The 16,919-nt window shown below is 42.5% G+C and overlaps 1 protein-coding gene across 1 annotated transcript in view; it reads right to left on the bottom strand.

Annotated features, from left to right (window-relative positions):
* Positions 1-539: 539 nt before the first annotated feature.
* The window catches only part of LOC144756196 (vitellogenin-A2-like), a 73,764-nt gene continuing 57,384 nt past the window's right edge, over positions 540-16,919 (bottom strand). Inside the window, exons 31-34 of the mRNA XM_078645805.1 lie at positions 7,322-7,410; positions 4,189-4,286; positions 3,914-4,095; positions 540-804 (exon numbers count right to left, since the gene is read on the bottom strand). Of these exons, the coding sequence (XP_078501931.1) occupies positions 3,931-4,095; positions 4,189-4,286; positions 7,322-7,410 (352 nt within the window). The 3' untranslated portion in view covers positions 540-804; positions 3,914-3,930. The remainder of the gene's footprint in view (positions 805-3,913; positions 4,096-4,188; positions 4,287-7,321; positions 7,411-16,919) is intronic.

Here is a 16,919-nt window from a genome sequence, read left to right as displayed (position 1 = left end):
CTTAACTGAGAAGGAGCTTTTTAAAATGTAGGCTTGTATACATATCACAATGCACAACTATTGTATGTGGTTTGTGTTTAAGCTTCTAAAAATGTAGGGTACCTACCACTTAAACACAGGAAATTACTCATTTGTAGGTCTCATATTTTGCAAAGTTTAAAGGTGACAAACATTTGTGTGTTTTAGAACAATTTTAGAACGGTATTTTTCAGTCTCCTGATTTTCAGTCAGGCATTACTAGGATTCAGTTTACAGAATTAAGGTCCTACTCAGCCAAAAAGAGACAAAAACAGATATGTTTTCATAAATGAATTATCAGCAAAAGGAAAGGGTGCTTGGCATTTGACCGTATGTATTTGAACATAGATTACATTCTGGCACGACAAATACACCATTTTGAAGTGCCCTCTTCATATTCTATTATTCTGCTGACCTTCCTTTTGGTGCTGCATCAGGTGCTGCACCCCTAGCTCCAGTGCCACTGCAAAATAATTCAACCAATGCTGATACTAACTGAAATGAAACAGTGACTCCTGTACTTATTTTTGAATGAATGCATTGTTTATTTGGAAATAATATATTTACATGGAATTTGACATTTTATAGTTGGAATGGCAAATCATGGATCGATTTAAATTTTGAATCATTCAAATTGACACACTGGTGAAAGATTGATGCGGAATTCTCCTCCTGGGTGGTTGTTCTGCGGAGTGCTTTGTAGTTCTCCAGATCAGCATTATGTTGTGTCACTAAAATCTTCTCTACTTTCCCACTTCAGACTATCAGCAGGGTTCAAAGTCGAATCTGTACAAAAAGAGTGAGGGTTGTCAACATGGAACAGCCAGGTTGATTTTGTGACCCTTACAGTGTTTACTGTAAGAGGCCTAAATAAATGCACAAACGAATGCAGATACATTTGTTGTTAGTGGTGGAACATATATGAGTATATGTTGTTTTTTTAGCAGTAAACTCCCAGTTTATTGGTATAATCTGCTAAGACATTACCAAGGGTGTCATTACACATATCTCATTTTTTGGGGACTTACTAATTTTTATCGGATGACATATTATCTACCCTTGCTATGTTCCCCCGCAACAAGCTGCAGCTAAACCATTTTCCTCACACAATTTACACTAGGTTTCACCTTGTAAAATTTGTATGGGGGGAAAGTGTTGTATTACAAGAGAAGTTGTATTGTAAATGTGGTATTACATCTTTGGTGTAGGTCTCCATTATTGAAAATTCTTTTTAAAAATAGTTTAAAGCTAAATCATAAATAAGCATTTTATAGTCAATAAAGGCTACATTTGCAAGATTATATTTTTCAATAGCACAACTTTTATTGAAGTATAAACCAAAGAAGACCAGAACTTCAATTGCATTCCCCCCTTCTGTACACTCAATTGCAGGATAGGTGAATGACAAGCAGAAAAATATGTAAGTGACTAATTCAATAGGTAACGTCCAGAGGGCATAATTCAATTAATCTGTCATACAGGATATCACCCAGAGAGCCCCTTTCCCTTGACGCAAATACCTCCCTAGGATCACCCGGGCCTAACTAATATAACGTCACTAAGGGGGGACTCAAGGTACACCTCTGAGACAAATCCCAAAGACAACCATTTAGTGTCACTTGCTTCTCTGTGTAGTAGCATAATCGGTTCTTTGTCACATTGGGTGTGATTGATTTCTATAGGGAGGATCGCCCCTTAAACGGGCACAGTGAAGGGCAGGCAAGGTGATGTAACAAAGTTCAGAGAGAAAACCAAAGGTGATAAGAAATCATAGGGCCATATATTTTGTTTACCTATTGCAAAATACAGGTCACCGTTGCAATCAGTAATTCTGCATCCAGTAAGTACTAAACTAAACTGATCTATAGTTCTAGTTGGAAAATTCAGACCGAGAGTGGATAACATTCACCATCCCTTATTATTATTCATCTGGTAGGGTGCAAATTATGACCATTCTAATGGGAGGCCATCACCTGGATGATGCGCCTGCTGGGGTCAGCATAACACCTTGTTTGTGATTGTCTTATATATATATATATTTTTTATACACATGTTTCCCATAAAGACAAGTTTAATTTTGTTTGATTTTTTACATTCACATGGGTAGAGGTCCGAATGTGACCACTTCATTTTTGTAGATGGTTACCACATGAATGTAGGGGTCGGCAAAATTTCAATGAGTCCAATCCCGATTTGGTTACAAATATTGATACTTATATTGCCAAATTGGTATTGGAAGGGACATCCTCAGCACAATCCTTCCAGATACTCAACTGGTATCCATTCGGAATCCCATGTGGCAAATGTTGAATCAGAGGATTTATGACTGTTAAATGATTTTTACTTCACAATCATTACCATCCAATAGTTTTTAAACGTGACATTTTTCGGAACCCCTTTTAGTGCCATATTTCATCCTTTTAGCATACAGAAGATGTGGATAATTATGTGTCTGTGAGTGTACGTCTGTGTGTATGTGTTGTAACTGTTGTGCATAGTGGGCCCGATTCACAGAATAAACTTAAGACTCAATCCTAAACTTACTACTATTTTGTTATTCACAGAATGCACTTACTACTTTTGGTATTCACAGAAGTTAGGATTTTGTCTTAAGTCTGTCTTAAGACAAACTTAGGACAAAATCCTAACTTCTGTGAATACCAAAAGTAGTACGTTCATTCTGTAAATACCAAAATAGTAGTAAGTTTAGGCTTGAGTCTTAAGTTCATTCTGTGAATCGGGCCTTACGTGAGTATAGGCATTAGCAGAAAAACTGCAATAGTATTAAAAAGCTACCATTAAACAAATCATGTTCACAATTTGACATTCTAGATACTGTTTGATAATGGAGGCATCATCAAGGGCCCGATGTAGGTAGGCAAATACCGGTCGGAAACGGCCGAAAATACCGATTTTCGGTCGGAAACGGCCGAAAATACAGATTTTCGGCCGTTTCCGACCGGTATTTGTATATTGTTAAATGTTAAATTACAGAATCGGTAATTTTACCGATTCTGTAAAATACCGAATCGGTAAAATTACCGAATCTGTAATTTAACATGTAGGTAGCACTGTAATCAGTGCTACAAGGGTTTAAGAATTCGTTATTTACCACCAACTAGAAGTTGGTGGTAAATAATGAAAACCCTTCCAAAAAAATTTTTTGCTTTAAAATTTGTCCCATGGTGCAGACATACATGCCCTAAGGGCATGTATGTCAGCAACATGTGCACCAATGCACAATTGAGGGGTGCAACAGGGTGTCAAAGTGACACCCTGTCCCCCTTCCAAATTCGGTAATTTTACCGAATCGGTATTTACCGATTCGGTAAATGGCATTGATTCCTATGGGCCTCAAGGCCCATAGGATTCAATGGCAATTACCGAATCAGTAAATACAGATTCGGTAATTACCGAATTTTACCGATTCGGTAATTTAAAAATAGAAATTACCTACATCCTATTTACCTACTCTTAAATACCGAATCGGTATGATTTGGTATTTAAGAGTAGGTAAATCGAGATTACCTACATCGGGCCCCAAATGTGCTAACATACCAAGGTATAATATTTAGCCACATCGCTGCTTAAGAGTTTCCCCTGCTGTGCTGGACAGCAATGAAAACGGGTGTGGTCATTAGGAGCTCAGCTCGTCATGAGCACCTGAGAGGTATATGCCATGACGAGCTGAGCTTGTCATGAGCATGGAAGGGGTTAGTAGTGACTTGGAAGATACCTGGAAACTAAATGTGGGAAAACTACTTGAGAGAGGAGATGTGTTAATGGACAGATGGGTCCCTTTGCCTTTATATGTGCTAGAATTGGCTACAATAAAATAATGGTCATTCTGCTAGAGTTATTGCACTCCTCCAATGAACCAGTTTTGTCAACTCACCAGTTCTGAACCTTTTATCACTGCCGAACAGAACATGATTCTTCTGTAATCCAAGATTGGACAAAACTCTCCTCATCTTTAGCAACAAATCCATCTGGCATCTGATATTCCTGTTCCCGCTCATCATCATGATGGCCACAAACTCCACATGTCTTGCCCTTCATCCACAAAGCTGGTCTAACCTTTATGATAAAGACGGAAAAAGACCTCTGATATAAATATATGTAATCTTGTCAATATTGGCAACCATGCAGTCATGGATTGCACCACAATACCTGGCATGTGACTCCATTATAGTGAAGCTTCTCAATGCCAAAGTCAGGTGCAAGCAGGATCAGCCCGTCAGTCTCCTTTTCAATCCTCAAATGAGGTTCTGGAATCAAAAGAAGTGTATTGTGGTTGATTTTCAAAAGAACAAAGAACTACATAATATATTGTAGAACACATGCAACACAGATTAAAAAAAGTGCTTGCGATGGATCAAAAAAATATAGAGATTTATCTGGTAATGAATAGGAGTTGTACATATAGTTTTAATTTGAAACATCTATTTAGAATTCAACAAACTGGCTAATAAACACAATTACTATGCATGAGGGGGTCCTTTAATTATTTTGCAAGGCTTATGTAGCCTCTAGAGAAAGTTGTCCTAATAATTACAGGCCTAATCATCGCACTTTGCAGACTACCCGTAAAGGCATTTCAATTCCATGTTAGGTCTGTGTAATCCTGCGCCATCCCCGGATGGGATTTCCAACATGGCGGCAGAAGTGTGGCGTCAGTCGAGTGAGCCCAGCGCTCTAGCATTCCCAGGGGACGTGACGCGGACGAAGCCCAAAAATGACCGAAGACTGGAGGAGAGAGAGCAAAAAGACGGGAAGAAAATGGAAGACAAGGAGGACACGAGGAACCGGCATCAAGCGGAAAGTCTAGGGAAGGGACGCCAACACCAGAAGAGGGACCTAGTGACCCCAGGGAGCCGACTAGCAGCGCGTAGTGGAAGGAACGGTGTAAGCCAGAGAATTAACGCCGTAAGGCACTGCCAGCCAGTCAAGCCGTCCTGGAGGAGTAAAGGACAGTGCGACTCCCTTGGCCATGACCCTGGAGGGTCGTGGCTGAAGGCAAGTACCCTTCCTAAACTTCTTTATGTTGGGTAGGTGGAGGGACGGGCACAAATAAGGTTGTGTCATTCACTGGTTTACTGGTGTACTGAGCATGCCACACTGACAGAAGCACAAGAGCACCCTGGGTGACGGTGAAGGTTAGAGTGTACATTAGACAGAGACACAGACATCTGACCTTCTCTTATATTTGTTTCTTTTGAGGGAAATATGTCAACCACCTTCTTCTAATGGGACGGGAAGAAGCAGGAAACACCTGACCATGACGTTAAGAGAAAAGACACCACCCCAGTGTAGAGTGAGGAAACTGACACCGCTAAGATTGGATTTATTATTCCTGTTTAAGAACAACCCCTGTCAGAACCTTACTTACTCACCTTTTCTGTTAAACTATTAAAGTGCACGGAGCACCACTGACTGCTTGAGCGTCCCATCTAATTGAGTGGTCACAGTCTGACTCAATAATAAAGGGCAGATTACATTTGTGCTTGTGTGTCAGAATATCGACAACAAAAATATTGAATTGTACAAATATTGTGTCCAAAATATTGTGTAAGCAGGTATATAATGGTAAGAGTAGAGTTCCTTTTGTCTGTTGTGGTACTACTTGTGGAGTTAAATATTGTAAATCTATGCATACCTATGCTTTTTTACCTTCAATATATTCTAGTAGTTAGTATTCTAGCCACCTTATTTTTGCATGTCAGTACTCAAAACATAATATTCTGGTACCATACCACTTGTGTATTTGATGTCACTGCTGGTGATACTTCTTTATCACAATTCAGCAAATCTACAACATTTTCAGGAAACATTATTCACATGTCATGAAGGCAGAAGGTGGTATCTATGTATCCTCGAGGAAATTCAAATACAGATTTTAAGATCAGGCTCTCTGTTGTAGAACAACCAGTTTTACTGCATAAAGTCCGCACTGAAAATCTTTAAAGTGCAAGAATTATCTTTAAGTGATCAAAACAATTTAGGATTTTTCAATGTTTCTAGAAACGACGGAAATGAATGCAGTTCAGATGTGTAACTAGCGCTTTATTTAATTATCAATAAACATGGGGCATATTATCAAGAACGGCGATAATTTTATCGCTGCTTTAGCGGCAGGAAACTGCCGCTAAAACGGCGATAATGGGCTTGATAATATGCCCTTGTGAGTTCCCATAGCAGCCCAGGTTATGGTGTTAACCTGGGCTGCTATGGGAATTCACAAGGGCATATTATCAAGCCCATTATCGCCGCTTTATCGGCAGTTTCCTGCCGCTAAAGTTGCGATAATTTTATCACAGTTCTTGTTAATATGCCCTATAGTTACTTTGGGACACCTGGGTGTTGTGTGCATTTTTTTTTATTTTGGATACACGTTTTTATCTAGCTTCCCACCCTGGAAAGATATATAACACTACTCCCACCACAGGAATGAGTAGGTACCTTGTCAGCGTAAGAGAGCACAAGGAACACTCCAATATTTGATGTAAGCATAAGGGGTAGGACTAGGGGCTTCTACGAACAGGAAAACAACCTACTTCCAGAGAAAAATATTAAATATGCAAATACGCATTTGCTTATGTTTAATCCTGTACATTTATGGGTTGTTCAAACTCGAACTAGTACAGTTTTGGAGTAGGGGTGCTCTTGGAATAGCATGACTGCCATGGATTCACATGATTGTGCCTGAAATTGGTTAGGCAAACCCAACCAGTAGAATATCTGCTTTAAACATAGGAGTAGATTCCTCACTTTCTAAAGATGGTCCTTGTGAATCGGTCAAGGACAAAGATAGGAATGTACAGACTCTACTCATTGTAGGACCAACAACCAATGTAATCTGCACCACAAATATTACACTTTTTACGTGTTTTACAGATCTAGAGTGCAATTGTTTTGACAATTGTATACGATTTGAGGTCATAGAGAGAACAGGTGACAAGCAAGGGGAGAGAGCAGCGTCAAATGAAAGGACAGGGAGAGCAGGCGAAAGGAAGAGAAGGGGACAGAACATAATCTGAATGCATTTAGACATAGAAGGACAATAGAATACTACATGAGGTTAAATAAATAGTTTTACCTGAGCATTATACTCTGATGCTGAGATTGATGATATATCAACATCAACTGCTATCTTCATCTCATAATAGAAGCAAATGAGTCATACCAACTTATCAGATGTAACTTGGTAGACCCCTGCCACTGACAATTAAATGAGTCCTCCTTACAGTTGTGATGGAATTGATTGTTTGATTATTGATGCATCCAATACAACTCTGTCACCTACCAGAATGTGATTCATATGGCAGCTGGTTGACTTCAATGCCATTTATGGTCAGCTTCAAGGAGTCAGCAGATGGATACATGTCAATATCGCTGAAGAAGAAGAACAGATTTTATGTATGTTTTTATATCTTTTACTGCAAAAGCACATGCTTTGTTATGGTAAGTGAGTGGCTCAGTGCTTATAACAATTTGCTCTGTTTGTTTGGTTTGTACTTTGCAATTAATGAAGGCCTTTTCTGTAAAACTATACATGTGGTCACTGCATAAACACTAACTTGGTCAAGTAGTGGCATATACTTCCGTCAAAGCAAGGAATCCCATATGTCTGCCTGGTGCACGTTCACAAAAAAGAACATTGTACCAACTGATTCGACACCCGAGAGACGTGCAGCTCATTTTCCACCCAGACAGTGGACTTTACCCACCACCCATACCACATTCCTGTTCTCTGGCAGGGGGTAGGCAGCAGACTGGGTTGCTTGACGTACCACCTTCCATCTTATAGCCTGCAATTTTATTGTTATCTCATTACTCTTAATTTGACATCAGTTGCGTTTTAGGATAGGACTGGTCTTGGTCAGTAAGCATGTGTCAGTGTTTTATTATGCTTTTAATTACTGAAGAAACCCATGCTGCTTGATACATATGCTATAGATCCCTCCTTTCATAAATATTCTGTCGCACTATTAGTGTTTACATGGTCAGATTTAGAATGTGGATGCTTCTATTACAAGATTGTGAATTTCTGGAGGCAGACCAATCAGTTCGCAGCTCACTGGCAGCATTACGGTCAACATTTATCACTAATCGAAACGTACATTTAGGGAAGTGGATAACTACTCTTGGAGTCTAGCTTGATAGCAAATCATTACAAACAGACCAACAAAACACGTACTGCAGATAAAATGTTAAATAGACCTTTGCTGCCCACTGAACCAAGCCCCTTGACATTATGTTCCACGAAACAAATATTACTGGATAAAAACATTGTACAAAGTAGCTTTAGTAATTGACAGGAATGGTGTTTTAAATGGCAAATGAACATGCTAATATAAAATGTGAAAATGTTCCCAGTAGAGACAAGCTGATTATATTTTTTCTGGTGTTGTATCACCTCTGAAGTAATAACCCAATACAGAGCACTAATGTTACAGAAAGGTCGGATGAGAGCCAAAAGAAATGTTTTAATGAATGTACACAAATAATCTAATACATTCAATGTACGTACCGCACGTGATAAGACATGCTTTAGAACATGTCTAATCTTTTAATTCTCATTAGGTAAACCCTCCGTTCTTTCCTCCCTCTTCCAGTAAAGCCACCATTTGATTACAATCTGTTTTTTTATCCAAGAAAAAATGGACTTTGTGTTCTATTTGGATCCATCCTCATGAATAGAGCAATATTAACTGCTATTGCCAAGTCCTTTAGTGAGACTAATTTTAAAAAACTGAAATCAGCTGAGTCTCAATGTCCGCTTTTCTCAAAGTGGTTAATGAAGGCATTTGGGGCCATATGCATGAACACATTTTCCCATAGACCCAGAATGGGAAAAACCATTTGATGCATCTGGCCCTAAGTAACCATGCCCCTTTGACTTCTAAATTAGTTTCTGCTCCTTAGTACTCCCATGATTTAGCACAGGCCAAAGTCAAAGCGCACATGGTGGGGATCATTCAATGATCATGTTAAAGAAGAGTTTATGAATGGCCTGCTGCACACAAAAACATCTTTTTTTTGTCAGACTAAATTGATTTTTTTATGTAATTAGTGACTCTTTCAATAAGCAGAAAGACACATTTTTTATTGCTATGGAGCCCTCTGACACTTCTAAAAACACTCTTGCATGATTCCAGCACAAGCTTTCTCCAAGCAACTTAACTCGCATTCGTGGAAAACATTGCAAACTTTGGCCTTGAAATTGACAAAGGGTTTTTCTCTGCCTCTCCAACCTAGAATTCATTTCTGATAACTTATCTTCTTCAGGCCAGAATACAAGCCAAACTGCAATCACAAACGCTGAAATTCGCAATTCAGCTATGTGCAATGTAGAAAGGCAAATACCTACTCCCAAAATAACGAGTTGCTAAAATTGTGATTCCCTATTTTGCACATGCATTTAGAGAATCGCAATTTGCTGCGTGAAAGCAGCGATGCGTCACTTCTCAGTGCGCCTTCCTTGCGACCTGATTGATGCGTCATATTTAGTGTATGACGCATCATGTCGCAAGGAGTTACAGATACGTCAGTATTTGTGACGTATCTGTAGGATATATGACGGTACAACGCGTACCGTCACAACGCATACCTTTACAACGCGGCCGTGACAACGCAAGTCGTTACCACGACTTGCGTTGGGGGGGCGCGGATTTCGAATAGTTTAATTTACTATTCTAACACCAGTCCCCGTGGACCCTAGGGAAGGTGTTAGGATAGTAAATTAACTATTTTTAGACCTTGAGCGCCCTCCAGCGCAAGTCGTGGTAACGACTTGCGTTGTCACAGCCGCGGTGTAAAGGTACCGCGTTGTGAAAACATCGTTGTAAACGATGTTTACCGTATCTGTATGGCGCAAAAGTGACGCATTGCTGGAGTGTGTCACAAAAGTGACGCACTCCAGCAATGTGTCCTCTCACATGGGCAAGCCCCATGGGAAAGGGCTTGCGTCAGTCTTACGCCTGCTGTGAGGCAGTAGTAAGATTTTGACGCATTTGCGTCCAAGAAGTGGCACAGAGAAATCTAGTAGATTTCACTGCATCACTTCTACGACGCTTTCTTGCATGGGAACACCCACCCTGCATACATTATACCTGGCACAGGTATAATGTAGCGCAGGGGTTTACAAAGTGATGCATCTACCTAAATGCGTCTCTTTGTAAACATGGAGCAACAAGGCGCATTTCGTACACTGCTGGTGCGTCACAAAAAGTGATGCACCAGTGGTGCAAACGTGACGAAGGGCTCATAAATAAGCCCCTTTTAGTATAGCATGCATTGACCATAATTCACATTACATGGACAAGGATAGAAATCTAAATTAGCTTGGAAGCCTGGTGGGAAGTTTAACAAATATTTTATTGAACCTTCCCTGAAGCGGAATAGCAAACTGCGTTCCCAATGGTTCATGGGGCTGGTCAGATAACTTTGGAGTAAAACATTCCTGGTTTCTACTCTGGTAGGCTGTAACTCTGGATTTTTCAGATTCCCTCCTCAATTTCTCTGCCTCGACAAGTTTGAACCAGCATGCCTGCAATTGTTTTTCATTGATGCTAAAGGGACTCTCTGGGGTTTCAAATAGCTGGATATAACCTATCTTATACTGGCAGGATTCAATGTACTGTAACCAGCGAATTTTTCCACCTTTATCGCATGCAAGGCAGTCTTTTATAATACCTTTTGTGAGGGCTCACTCTGTGTTTTGACAGATTGCATGCCAAAAAAGCAACGGGCGAACACAAATATAGTCCTTAATTTAGGGAATGCCTAATTCTCTATGGCAATCAAAGTTAGAGCTAGAGATCGGTGCTCCAAAGATCTTCCTATAAAATCTATATTCTCCTACTTAGATTTGGTGACAGTTTCCCAAACTTCGGCCCTAATAGATGGCAGTCTGAAGGCACTGCAACTGATAGATCTGAGTTATGGGGACTAGAGCATTCCCTTTCATAGGGCGAGGTAGACTAGTTACAGAGCCTATTGCTCTAGAGAGCTTTTTCCCACTATTTGCTATGTGCTTTTTCCAAGAAGCTCTCTCACTGAAGGTCATTCCTAAATTGGAGAAAGTGATTGTGCTAAGTAGGCTATAATCACCTACTTTCAGGGATGGTGTATTATATGTCTTGGGGCTGCAGGGCATAATAAAAGACTTTCTAAAATTCGTATGGAGGTCTAATGATGCCATGAATTTGAGAAAGCCACTCACAAGAAGAGAGAGGGATTTTGGGGTACGGGCCATTAACACAGCATCATCAGCATACAGCGAAGCAGGTGGGTAAAACTCTGAATTTTAGAAACATTATGAGTAGTAGTAGTGAAAAAAGATTGATGATCTTTAATATATAAAATAACTGGAGATGTTACAATCAATCTTTGGATAGGTGCAGTTGGGTTGCTTTATATTTTTGACTGTAGCTCCAAAAAGTTTACGGTTTCTATTATTTGCAGCTAGAGTGAGTGATTCCTATTGTTGGGTCAGTAGTTCTATTTTCCTAAGATTTATGGTCCGCTTATATTGCTTCTTTCACAGCTTGAGAATTCTTTTGGGCAGCTTTGCGTGTGCGTTGTAAATTGCTGTTAGCGAGGGAGCAATCCCGGTTAAACCTTCATGGCCTACTGGGGGATTCATGAGCTCCTTTTTAATTTTGCCACATAAGTGGACAAAGGCGACAGCTGAAGGATTATTTGTATCATCCTCAGTAAGACAAGACTGTACCAGGGAAAGGTTTTCTGTGATGACTTTCTGAAATAGACGCTCAGGTGCTATAGATCACCATTTTAGTCTTTGTCTGTCTTTTGAGGGGTCAAGGTAACATGCCCCTGGCTCTTTATTTAACTTTTTCTTGGGGGCTATCACAAAAAATGTTTCAATAGGACTGTGATCACTATAATTAGAAGGTAGCACATTGCCACATATACCAGAGTACCAATAATCAATGGTAGAGTTCTGGCCTCCCCCTTTAAAAGTAGGCGGGATATCAGTCCCAATATAGGCAATATCCATGACATTAACTAAATCATGAGCAGCCAGGAGTGTAGCCAGCTCACGTCCTCTTGCATTGAGGTTGTTAACAGCAACAATACCCTCCATAGTATTAAAATAGGGGTTTCTTATATGGGGATTGCAGGAAGGTGCCGGGCAGAGTCTTACGTTAAAATCTCCCCCGATGCATAGGCCTGCCACTTGCCCACTATCTGCTATGACGTTCTGAAGGAAAGAAATATGCTCAAATATGGAGATGAAGATGGTGTTAGGACACACTTGTGAAGCCACTATTGTAACAATTAGTTAGATATATTTCTTTTATATCTTATTGTTAGGAAATTAGCATTAGCAACCTTTAAGGCCTTTGTACTTTCCCCTGCCTTGATGTTAACCCAGGTCGCCAAACCCCCATTGTGTGACCAGACCTTGAGGGAGTTGCTGGGTTGTGGAAGGAAATAAAGCTATTGTTATGCACCTCATTTACTGCCCAGGTCTCGTGGAACATCAAGATATCATACTGAGTGATAAAAGAAAGCCACTCTGGTCATGTAAATGTGGAGTGTTTTCCTGCTATGTTCCAACACAATAACTTTAAAATGTTATCATTAGAGAGTTAATTTGCCCACAGGCCTATAATGTTTCTGAGATGTGGATTCTGGGGGTAGCACAGTGATGACCGGATCAAGCCTATCAGGAGTAGTAGGTTTCAGTGAATCAAAAACATCTAAACCATCCAATACAGCAAATCTATTTTCCAGTGGAAGACGGGGAAAGGGTACGGGGAGGGGGGCTTGTCATCATAGGTTTGTAAAAGAAGTGGGAGGCAACAGATATTAGTGGCCGGACTCTGGCTGTCTTCCTGAAGTCTTAATAGCTTACCAACAGTTACTGGTCTACGAAGTCTAATCAAAATGCAATCCCCTTGATACTTTTCTCAGATTGTGCTACCCAGCTCACCCTCTGCACCATTAATAGGTCATTGATATCACTAGGTCTAAGGCCTCTGTGCTTAATTAACAAATTCACACTCTTGTTTCTCAGATCTTCCCACAATTCTCATTGATTAGCCCTCAGGCATGGTACTCTGGCCAGAGGCTGCCGATGTTTGTGGGTCTTCGAGCCGCTTGCGTTGTTGTCGCACAAGACGTGCTATTTATACCTGGGGGCAAAATATGATAAGACCTGCTGGTGGAGAGATTTGGGTTAGTGTCAAAGTCCTTTCCCAAAGGATTGACGATGGATGGCCCACTGTCACCTAGAGGATTTTGTCCATGTAGGCCTTGCAATGAAATAGGACTCCAGTACCTTGTTGAGATGAAGTCACATTGGACTGCGTTGGGGGGTCTGTGCGGTACTGTGTCACTGGATGGTAATGAAGCTAAAAATGTTGAACTAAATTGACAGTCAGTATTTTTTCGCAGCAATACACAGTTGGATGGGACAGTTTGTAAGATTATATTTCCTCTCAAGTGCAGTTAGTCTCTCCAGTAGAGGTTTTAGTTTGGTATCCAGGATGTTACTTAATCACTTGGGTATATTATCACAAAAGGAAGGGTGCATTTGTTGGGGGGGTGCTAAAATAGCATTACTGGTTATATTACTACTAAGCGGCAGCTGTGGATCTAATTGCTGTGAGACTTGTTGAAGAAGGCCTTGTATAGGTTGTGAAGCTTCACCCAGCAGAACTGGTTCGGCCCGTAAAAGTAGTTGGTTGCTACTAGAGGCTACTCTGGGTGGCTGCCTGCTTCCTCTTACTTCCTGCTTGTTTGTTTGTTAGTAGTCCTTTTCCTCTTAATGGATAGGGCCCATTTGAATCCCTGTAGTGGTTGTCCGGTCCTGGTTTTCTTTGGAGCACAGAGTTTCAGAGTGGTGCAGTCGGCGTCTAGCTGCGGATCAGGCTGCACCGGAGGGGCTGTGGTGCAAGCCGACAACAGCGACAGTGAGAGGCGAGTGAGGCAGGCGAGGCAAGCAAGGAGCGCGCGTTTACACGGACAGTGCGGCGGAGGGGGCTCAAAGGCTAGCGGCAGCCGTCTCAGCGCCCGAAGGTTCTGCCTGCCCGCCTGTCCGCCCGCCCACCTGCCTGCCCTCCTGCTGAATTCAAACGCACCCTGTTTGCCTCTGTGACCGCAGCGGTGGCTGTGAGGCTACAGGGTCAAGGTCGCTATGGTCACCAGTGAGAATTAAGCCTAGCCCTGCCCTGCCCAGTCGTAGGGAGCCGTAAGGAGCAGCAAGGGGCTGCAAGGAGCTGCAAGGGTCGGCCACAAGGTGCAGCAAGGATCAGCGAATGAAGAAAAGGAGACAGCTGATCAAGATCATCGCTAGCACCAGCAGCAGTAGCGTGAGGTGAGGCTCATGGACAGCTCTTTGGTTAGTCCTTGTCAGCTGGGGTCAGCTGGGGTTGAGGCTGAGGTTCAGGACTGGGGGGCGATTTGGCGTGAGAGGCTGTGGATCTGCAGAGGCTGTGCATCTGCAACGGCTCCTAACCTCTGGTCCCTGGTCGTCCTGCCTGTCGCCGTTGCTGCCGTGTGCGGCGTGACGTTTGCAAGCCTGCAACTCCCCCCGTGGCGTACATCGCTCAGACATTCCACCCACTCCACAGCCACCCTACAGCTGGGATAATACCGATAATACCGATATCACCATGCCAAGACCCCAAAAGGCATCATGAAAGACACCCCGGCACCCCCCAGCATCTCCAGCATCTCCTGCAAGCGATCTGAAAACTAGATTCTATCCAGGAGTCAAGCAAGGGGTGGGGTCTGCCAAAGCAGTGGGAGTCAGTTGCAGCAGTGGGAGCCTTGAGTTTAACCAGAGAACTTCTTTAAGCGGTGGAAGGCAGTCTGCCAACCTGCCAACCAGCAGGAGGGAAGCAGGGAAAAGTTGCTCCAGCTGCGCTCTTCTCCTCCTCCCTGTTTGGCACAGCAGCGAGGAGCACCCAGAGAGGCTTAAGAGAGAAAGAGCAAGCAGGAGCAGGAAGTGAGCAGGAAGTGAGAGGCTTGTCACCAGTATAAAAAAACTTAACACCAGGAATTGTGGCCACAATAGACAGCTAACAGACAACCAAGACAGCTTCCTCAATCTAATAGCTTATAACTCTCAGCATTTTGCATGCAATAATGCGGTCCAGAAAGAAGGCAGCATGCATCAGCAAACCCTGCCAAAAGGACAAGGAGAGCAGCCAAGCAGACATTAAATAAGGGAGGTGCCGAAGCCGACGCGAGGATAAAAGGCAAAGTCTTCAATTTAATTTCTCCGCTCCTTACCAACTCCGAATCCCTGTCAAGCGGGAAAGCAAGCGGTACATGCAGCGATCCAATCCTGACCAAAGTCATGTTACCAACCCAAAATCTACACAAAGTTTTCATTCCTAAATGATGCCGGGCCGGCACTATGTATAAACAGCAGCAAAGTAACTAATCTCCTCGAGCCACTCCAACCCCTACATGCAAATCAAACGGAACATCAGCTGGTAGAACACCAGCAATGGCAGCAGCAACGGCAGCAATGGCAGCAGTTGGGGCCAGACTGCAGAAGCTCAGCAGTCACCGGCAAAAGCTATGGTAGCGGAAACGTGAGCCCTGAAGAGGGAGAAGTAGCACCAGCCATAACAAAGAAGACAAAACCCCAGGGTTCAGAGAAAAACGATCACCCGGGACACTGACTCAACTGGAGACTTCTTTCCCTATAATCATTGCAATAGACAATGAGCACAAGCAAAACACGCCCGGACAGGCAGCCAGCTACAGAGCACCAACAGCAGAGGGCGGAGAGGAAGGTACGGAGGAAAAAAAGGGGGAAATTACTAATAACTGCACCTCCCATAACTATAACTGCACCTCTGACAAGCACATCAAGGATTGACCCTTAGACAAAATGTCCCCACAGGTACAAGAAGGAGATGCGGAAACTCACGGAGAACAGGAGCTCAGCATAGCTTCTCATGGTCCCCTACAGCGACTGGACACGCTATTAATTGCCAACACGGAGGATAACCGCAACGAAAACCGCCTAACCTTGGGCACCTTGGAGCTGGACTCACCGGAAAGACTGGGGTCACGTAAGCACAAGGAGACGTGCAGAGTAAACATGAGCATGGCTAACACGAGCACAGGATACAGTGAAGAATCCTTCAATATACCAAAAAATACCAACATCGGGGATTCATCGTCAGCACAAGATGGCCAGGAAAAACCTAACACTCAACATGGTCTCACCTCTCTCTCTGTCGCAGCTCAACAAGCTCAATCTGTACGTAACACGAATCAAGCAGCAGTAGGATCTGTAAAGTCTCACAGAACTGAACCTGAGTCATCATATCTAACTCCTGAAGGATGGGAGGAATTGGTCGCGTCTTATCCCACTGCCTCTGAAGGCAAGCCAGAAATAAGAAATAACAGTTCTCCAATATTCAATAATGAAAAAGCTAAAAGACAAAGCAAAGACGCTGTCTGGTGCACTTTATTGCAAACAATGCAAACGTCTGTGAATGCACTGCAGTACCATTCAGACAAGATGGACCTTCAGCTGTCAGTCCTCAACACGCTCTCCATTTATGTCGCTGGCATAGACAACACGTTGGCAGACCTCAACAATCTGATCAAGAGGGCTCAGTCAGAGACAAAATTTGTACAGGCTAGCTGCACCTGTATAACAATTGTGGACAAGCTAGCAACATTACCATCAGCACTGGACAACCTCCTTGCCGATATTAGGAAAGCTGTGCCAGCACAAACAGTGCCTGGTGTGGCCCACACCAGCATTAGTAGTCAGCAAACAACAAAGCTAAGAAAAGCCCAGGGCCCTAAGGCCCAGGTTAAGCTAACTGCAATTGCGGCCCAGACAGCGGACAGGAGGCAGGCTCCTGAGGAGGGGGAATTTCTGATATCAGGGTTAAATA

The sequence above is a fragment of the Lissotriton helveticus genome, chromosome 1_1 (assembly GCF_964261635.1).
Source record: "Lissotriton helveticus chromosome 1_1, aLisHel1.1, whole genome shotgun sequence".
Lineage (NCBI taxonomy): Eukaryota > Metazoa > Chordata > Amphibia > Caudata > Salamandridae > Lissotriton > Lissotriton helveticus.
Note: the sequence above shows the minus strand (reverse complement) of the source record. Positions and strands in the feature narration are given on the sequence as shown.